This window comes from Condylura cristata, unplaced genomic scaffold (assembly GCF_000260355.1).
Source record: "Condylura cristata isolate star-nosed mole 26May11 unplaced genomic scaffold, ConCri1.0 scaffold00033, whole genome shotgun sequence".
In the NCBI taxonomy this organism is placed as follows: Eukaryota; Metazoa; Chordata; class Mammalia; order Eulipotyphla; family Talpidae; genus Condylura; species Condylura cristata.
In genome coordinates this window covers 10,315,243-10,323,248 of record NW_004567134.1, presented here as the reverse complement: position 1 = coordinate 10,323,248, position 8,006 = coordinate 10,315,243, and the positions used below count along the sequence as shown (strand labels likewise).

At 50.8% G+C, this 8,006-nt stretch overlaps 1 protein-coding gene across 1 annotated transcript in view; it reads right to left on the bottom strand.

Moving 5' to 3' along the window:
- The window catches only part of NEK11 (NIMA-related kinase 11), a 155,934-nt gene that overhangs the window by 72,471 nt on the left and 75,457 nt on the right, over positions 1-8,006 (bottom strand). Inside the window, exons 13-15 of the mRNA XM_012732067.1 lie at position 7,871; positions 6,460-6,476; positions 5,709-5,823 (exon numbers count right to left, since the gene is read on the bottom strand). Coding sequence (XP_012587521.1) covers positions 5,709-5,823; positions 6,460-6,476; position 7,871 — 133 coding nt within the window. The remainder of the gene's footprint in view (positions 1-5,708; positions 5,824-6,459; positions 6,477-7,870; positions 7,872-8,006) is intronic.

Sequence of the window (8,006 nt, the reverse complement as noted above, 5' to 3'; positions counted from 1 at the left end):
GAAGGAAGGAAGGAAGGAAGGAAGGAAGGAAGGAAGGAAGGAAGGAAGGAAGGAAGGAAGGAAGGAAGGAAGGAAGGAAGGAAGGAAGACTGACATTGGGATACTGGTTTCTTGCCCAAATTCTCACAGCGGGTAAACTCCAGACATCTTCCAGGTAGCAGCAGTGGCTTCCAGTCTAGTGGGTTTTTGTGAAATAGCTCTGGATATTCCAGAAGTTTGAGTCATTCTTACTTTGAACATACAGGAGGTAAGTTTGCCCTAAGTTAGGGAAGAAAATGGAATTAGAGACGGTTTACCCAAACACCCTTTTATTCACCTCAAACGGAATGACTCAGATTAACCATGGGGACTTCCCTGGCACACCATGTGGCCATCCCCTGATTCGCTGCAAGGCATGTAGGGAGCTGGCGGCCTGAGGTATCACCTGGAGGTGTGGCAAGCACCAGAGCTGGTGGGCAGCAGGGCACAGCAGTTCTGCCCACGGCAGACTTCCTCTGTGGAAAAGTCTTTGATCAAGGCCTGCCCACTGGGCTGCCTGAGGTGCTCAAAGTTTGCTCCTCCTGCCCACACCTCCTCCTTCCTGCTCACGGTTCGTGGTTTTCGTGGTTGGTACACCTACACCACCACCTCTCGGCCGACTGCTCTCCCTCCTGTTACTCTTTCAACAGGCATCACCCTCGCACATCCCTGTACTTCTAACTTTGTCTTGGCATCTGCTTCTCAGAGAACAGCCAACATAGCCGGTGCAAAGCACTCTCCCCTGGAGGGCCAAGTAAGGCTTTCCTTAAAAATCGCGGCAAGGCCCTCCCTGGTGGCGCAGCGGGTTAGAGCACAGCACTAGGAAGCTAAAGCCACTTCCGCATGAGTTCGATCCCCGCCAGCCCCGGAGGAGATCCACATGGCGCGGCAGACCTCTCCTGACCCGCCCGCTGCTCCCCTCAGCAGTGTACTTCGTCAATCTGCCTGTTCTGCTCCTCACTCTGTCTCTGGTGAAGCCTCTCGCCGCCCCTGAGCCTCTGGCCTATACCTCAATTCTGTATGCACAAATAAATAAATCTTTATAAATAAATAAATAAACAAACAAATAAATAAATAATAAAATAAAAATCGCAGCGCGGTCCAGTGACCGTGGTCCCTGTAAAGAGCTATCATGGACTTCACACTTCACGGGGAGGCCGGACTTGCGGCACACACGAGACGAGTGTGTATGTGTCACACAGGCTGCGCACTCCACCTGCCCCATTCTTCCCACTAACGGCCCCCTACACCTAACAAACACATTAGAGTCCGTGGCGACGTGACCGCGTCGATTAGGCTAAATACAGTCCCGGGGTTATTGCAGAAGAAGGAAGGAACTATGTTTTTCCACAGCTGGCTGCTTATGCAGACACTGACAGTCGGGGTATCCATGAGGAAAGAGGCAGTGGGGAGGGGCCGCAAAGAGCAGGCACGGAGGATTTCTGCTCCCCTGTCTCCAAAACACCCACTTCATTTCCCATCTTTTCAGTCTCCATCTGGTAAGGTAGAGTAGCATCTCCCTTCCGAAGAGGGAGGAAAGCAGTGCAGGTGAGCACCAATGCTCACAAATTAGCCTCTCTGGCATCTTGTTATTCCGCTGTTTCCCCAGTGACTTCGTCTCATCCCCCAAAAGTATGCTGTTTATGACAAAATGCATCAGTGTTCTTCGCAGCTTTCCCCCACTGAGTCATACATTCAGCAAACATTTACCAAGCCTCCCCTCCAAGCCAGTCACCGTGCCAGCAGGTAGAAATAAAACAAGGGGGCAGACAGGCAGGGCCGTTCTCCCCCTGACCTCAGAATCGGCTCAGTGCCTTTCACACTTGACTGTGCACATGAATCAGGCACGTGAAAGGCCAGCTTTGCTCCGGGCAGTCTAGCAGTGGGTGTGAGACTCGGTATTTCTGGCAAGTTCTCAGGATGCAAGGGAAGCCGGTCCTCCCAGCAGGCCTTGAGTAACCAGGGGCCTGCTCATGGCTCTTAGTCGCTGTCCTGGGACACTCCCCTCTGGCCAGTGCTGCTCAGGGGGCAGCAGCAGTGTAATGGGAACATTTACATGAGGCCTCCCGCTGGGATTTTGAGCTGAGAGAGATCAGTGATTGCAGGAGAGACTTACTGAGAGTGAAGAGAAGTGCAATTGAGAATGACCTCAGATGGCTGGAAAGGGTGATGGAATCCCTCAGGACAGGTGAGAATGTGGCCTGTGAACACACCTGCACAGTCCAGGCACTGACTCATTCGCTTTATCAATAGCACAGAGCAAATGGGGCTGAGGGGAGTTAGAAAATCGCAAAGCCTGCTCATCCTCTTAAGTAACTGGTAGTTAATTTCTAGTCCTCTCACACATATTATTAAGATTTCTCATCCAGAACACCAGGAACACAGAAAGGTTAGTCTTGTTCGAAATGTGTCAGCTTGCAAATAAAAGGAGACCAAATATATAGAACCAGAGACCATATGTTCTTCGGCAACTGCTTCTGCAAGCTGTTAGATTATTGTATCTCAAAATGGGGCTGTGGCGAGGTGCAGGATGAGGGAAGGAAGGCAGGTCATTTAATTCTGTGCTATTTGAAAGGAGGAAAACGAGCCATGTGGAGTTAAGCCGGAGAGCCAGGCTGTGCGTGTTCATTTTGCCTACATTTGAAAGGGAAAATTAATCTGCGATATCAAAAGGGTAAAGTCACTGATGTCTACAACCCCAAATGCCCAGGTGCAAACTGCCGTGAACGACTCCAAGCATCTGAAGCTCTCCCACAAATGTGTGCTTAGCTGGCTAATCTTTAATAGTAAGGAAAAACTTCCATTAATAATTTAAAGGAACCATGGCCAGAAAAGAGAGATGTAGGCAGCCCAAGGGTGGCAGGAGAGGACACTCAAGGTCAGCTGTGAGGCTGGTGTGTACGTTCCCGTGACACGTGTCAAAATACCCGCCATGTGGGCACCAGCGATAGCGCAGTAAGATGACGGCATGAAGAACCTGTCCTGTAGGCTCGGAGCTGCAAGTATGGGCATCAGCAATACACCACCTGCAGACAGATGTGACACACTGCCGTTTCTAGAAAAATCCATTACAGTGCTCACACACAGGCATACTATTATGAGACATGACAATCATTTTGGATCTGTTTGTGGGTTTTCTATTTAGGTTTTTTTTTTTTTTTCCTTTAGAAGCAGGAGAGAAAGAGAAGACAGTGGAAATTGCTGTTAGGCATGAGTGACAAAGAATATTAGCTACTGTGGCCGCCAAGGCTCCTGTGAGGTGTCCCCCTCTGGACCGCTGAGAGCCACCCTCTGGAAGGGCCTGGGCCCGTGAGTCTCGGGCTCCGCCAGCTCTGCCAGAGACACTTCCTGAAATTCAGCTGTGAGGGGCTGAAAATTAAGTGAGAGTGCAAGGAAGTGCCTGGTAAAAATGTGCAAGAAATCATCAGCATCATGTACGGGGAGTTAGACAGGGAGAATTTCTTTCCGGTTCTAGTGCGCTTTCTCATTCGATTATAGTGGTTATCCATCGCTCTGGCTAGACTCAGTCAGCCAAATCAACTAAATGCAGAGCAAATGTAAATAATGTGTTACCCTGTCTTCTTTCTCTGCAACTAACTCCTCACATCCCAGAGGGAATTTTCCAAGTCAGCATCAAAGGCTGATTAAACATTTAGTGTTCGGAGGCGAAAAAAAAAAATGACTATGTGATTTTAGTTTACATATACATGCTAGACAAAACAAAAACCCAAACCTCCTGGATGCTGAAAGCTTAGAGTCAAATCTGCTAAAAGGCAAACAGAATGTGGCAAATAATTAACCAGTTCAGCACTCATCACCAAATTATAGTCTCGTTTCTCAAAGCTTCATGATTAAGCTATGTGATCGTGAATCATCTCGCAGCTACCCGTCATTCTAATCAAGCGTCAAGCCAAAGGCTGTGCTTTCCCTCTACGGTCCCCCCTTCGCAGTTTAAAGCTGAGGAAGTAGAATGTGGAAAGTGTGGATGCACAGAAAGGGAAAAAGAAGGGAAATGTTTAAAATTTTTTACAAGGCATCTGATCCAGATAAAATCGCTGTGTTCTTTCGATCGCCCAGCTCATTCCAGCGCCCAGGTGGTGCTTCCTCACAGCGGGGAAAGGCAGCAGAGGCATGGCGCTGATTCCCAGTTTGGAGACTAAGCAAGCCCAGGGCAACAGGGAGAGGCGAGGCAGACGCCAGTGGAGCCTGCCGCTGGCACCTGTGGTCCGAGACAGCTTAGGAGAAATTTAGTTGCTACAGTTCACAAAAAACGAGCACAAGAACACACAAATTTCCTGTCGGAAGTCCAATTCTGTGGCTCCCATCACCCCTTGCAGGTAGAGATTGGGGAAATGGAAGCACTCTGGAGCTCTGAGCCCCTGAGCAAAGTTCTTAACGCCTTTGGCTCCTTACCTACGGAATAAACAAGAAGTGCTTTTCCTGTTTTAAACCGGGAGCTGGGCCAAGACTTCCTGATGCGAGCCCAGCCCTTCAGTATCCCGATGTGCGGCTTCCTCTCTTAATCCACTCATTCATTGGCTCAAGAAATATTTAGAGCCCTGCCTGGTGGTCCAACAGGTTAAAGCACAGCACGAGGAGGCTATCTGCAGCCACTGGAGCATGAGTTCAATCTCTGGCCAGGGAGGCGACCCACAAGGCCCAGCAGACCTCTCCTGGATGGCTCGCTGCTTCCCTCAGTAGTGTTTTCAGTGAATCTGCCTGTTCTGCTCCTCTCTCTGCTCTCTGGTGGGTCCTCTCACCCCCCGGCCCCATGCGCCTCTGTACCCCAGTTCTTGTAAATGCATAAATAAATAAGTAAATCTAAAAAAAAGACAGAGATTCATTGCGTGCCTGCCCCTGACACCTCGTTCGAGGTGGTGGGAGCACGCTGGGCAGGGGAGACTCCCACTGGAGAACCCCCTCCCCCCAGGGCCGTCATTGCCTTCCTTGCTTTAGCCCTGGCTGTGCTGGGCACCGATCAAGAGCATGTCACATGTGTGTCCTCATTTGCTTTGTACAACACACCTGCCTATTCTTTCCCTGGCCTGCATACATTTAAAGTGAAAAAAATGAGGTCAGACTTAGAAACATCAACTATTTGTATGTGCAGTCGTGGCCGGAAGTGGAGCTGCCGGTTCCGTTGGCAGCCGCTTCGTCTCTCCCTTGCAGGGCGAATTTCTTCTCGCTTTATGGACGAGCAGACTGAGTTGTAGAGCGGTGAGGCTGCCGGAATTCCTGGTCGGTTTTCCTCGACAGCTCACCCTTTGGCCAGTAGGGTGGAGGCTCCCCAACCTGAGCGAGGGCTCTGAGCACCTGTATGCTTCTGACCACGACTGCACATTCAAATAGCTGATGTTTCCAAGTCTGACCTCATTTCTTCACTTTAAATGTGTGCAGGCCAGGGAGAGCATCGGCAGGAGAGGGGTCTTCACCGGCCCCAAGTCAGGTCTCTGATGGCATCACGGGTCCCAGGCTGGATCTAGTGCGCCCTCGCCAGCCCGTTTCGACTCATCTTCACCATTACAAAGACGATGAGTGAGGATAGACAAACCCCAGGCTGTCTGCTCTCCACCCTGGTCGCAGTCCAGCTCCAGCCTGGAGGTGGATATGCTCAAGGCTTCTCTCAGAGGCCACCGGGCCTCCGGGGACCTGCCTCCCCGCTCCCTGCGAGGACTGATACAAACACATACCATGGCCTCCAAGGTCAGCGCTGGTGTCCTCCACATTGGATTCAAGTGTGTGGAGGTCCAGGGGAGACATCGGCTGAGACTCTGACAGCTTCTCTGATGTCAAGTCACCAGGTTCCTGTGGAAGGGAATTAACAGTTTATGAGAAGCTGCTAGAAGACAACAGCATTCCCACAGAGGAAACAATATTCTCATTTAGCCAACTGCTTGTAAAGAATCCTGTCCTAGATGTGATAAAACTTTCAAAATTTATAAAAAGATTTATGTATTTATGCATACAGAACTGGGATACGGCCAGAGGTGCAGGGGCAGTGAGAAGATTCACCAGAGACAGAGTGGGGAGCAGAACAGGCAGATATACTGAAATACACTCACTGCTGAGGGGAGCAGCGGGCACGTCAGGAGAGGTCTGCCACGCCATGTGGGTCACTACCCTGGCCAGGAATCGAACTCACGCCATAGCAGCCTCAGTTAGCTTCGTAGTGCTATGCTTTAACCCACAGTGCCACCAGGGAGGGCTCTAAAACTTTCAAATTTTAGGACAACAGTTGGGGAAAAGAGAGTCAGCCCCGAGTTACCGGACAAGTAGCCCTGGGGACAGGGCTAGGTGAGGCGCCAGGACCAGGGTGAGGCTGTGAGACACCCTGGTGCAAAATTGGGGGAGACATTTCATATGGGCTCAGGCCAGAGCAGGACCAAGCAGCAGCTGAAAACTGGCGCTTCCTTCCAGTCTGCACCAGGGTTACAGGCTCACCTCAGGCCTGCCTAGCCCTGCTCTGCTTCCTCATCTCCAAAGGACAGGCCTTGTTTGAATGACTTCCAAATTATCATTTAGCTTTGAAAGTGTAATTCTGTGAATTCCAGTTTCCTGAAGGAAAGAGGTATCTGAAAGAGACGTGTGAAGGTATTCATACTTGGATATTCATTTTGCCTCCAGGTTTGTGTGTGTATGCTTGGAGAGAACAGGGTTAGCGCTGAGGGAACCTCCTTCCTTGATAAAGCACTTTGGTGGCGAGCTCTCCCCAGAGCGTCTGCTCATTGAAAACAGAAAGTTCAAACTAATCCTGAGTAAGTAAAACAAAGCCATCCTCGCTGTGGTGCAGCATTTGTGAAAACACCGTCAGAAAATGCTTTCAAGAGCCCGCTTTCTGGAACACACAGTCATTGTCGCGGGAGGCGAAACTGGCCCCAAACTTCAAAGGCCGAGCAAAACGTGTCCTAGGTGTCCTTCAGAAATTATTTAAAAATAAGTGTTTGGGCCTCAATTGATTTTGATTTGCTGCGGTTCTCTTTGAAGAGAACAGACAGAATTGTAATTGCTTCTCTCAGAAAGAGGGGGGCCTCACCTCGGTCTCTGATCCCCATTACAACTTCACATAGGAAGGCCTGTTCAGAGACCCAACTTTGGCAGCAGCGTCACCCATGTAAAAGGCGAGGCCAGGCCTGTCTCGCGTGCCCTGGCCCCCAGGGGCTCTGAAGCTATCATCCTCTTGTTAAGGGGAAGGATGTCCTAAAGGAACTCCGCAGTCTTATGGACTCCACCCCTTACTCCAGCTTTCTGGACCCTACTCCAGTGACTGGAAACTACAACTCCCAGCAGTACCAGGGAGAGAACTGCGAGGTCCCAAGGGCGGAGCTAGCAGGAATTCTGGGACATTTGGGGGATAAAGGGTGTGATTGTGTCTCTTGCTCTCACTCGGAAACGGCTCTCTGGGCCGCGTGACTCGGTGTGTTCAGTCAGCCTAGCCGTAAGGTATTCCAGTGACTTTGTATCCCGCTCTCTTTCCCTGGGTTGTTTTCTTTTCCTTTCCCCTTTTGTAAATAAATCTGTTATTGATCCTTTTGTGTGTCCCTGCAGTATAACCGAATTGCGAGCGCGCGGGTGAGGCCCCACAGACAGGCGGCCCAGTCCACTCTGGGCTGCCCTGTAACACTGTAAGGCCAGCGGGCTGACATGACAGGGGGCCACGCTCAAGGAAGCTTCGAGACCTCAGCCGGGGCCAGCCGAGCAGAGAACAACTGCCGAAGGAAAGGGCCCCGCTGCGAGGGTCTGGAAACACGTCAAGGCGCTCTGCTAACTGCCTCTAAAATTTTCTAACAGGCTTCAGAAGGGGCAGCGCTGCCCGCCCTCACCTCACCCCTCACTTGGACTGCATCACCTCCACACTGCAATCTGAGTGTTTCCTCCAGTCAGGCAAGAGAGGAGGGAAAGGGAAGACAGAGCCCAGAGAGGGGGGCGATTCGTGACTACGCACGTCTCTGTTCCTCTCTCCCTTTGTTGTTGCATCTTTGCAGAATCTC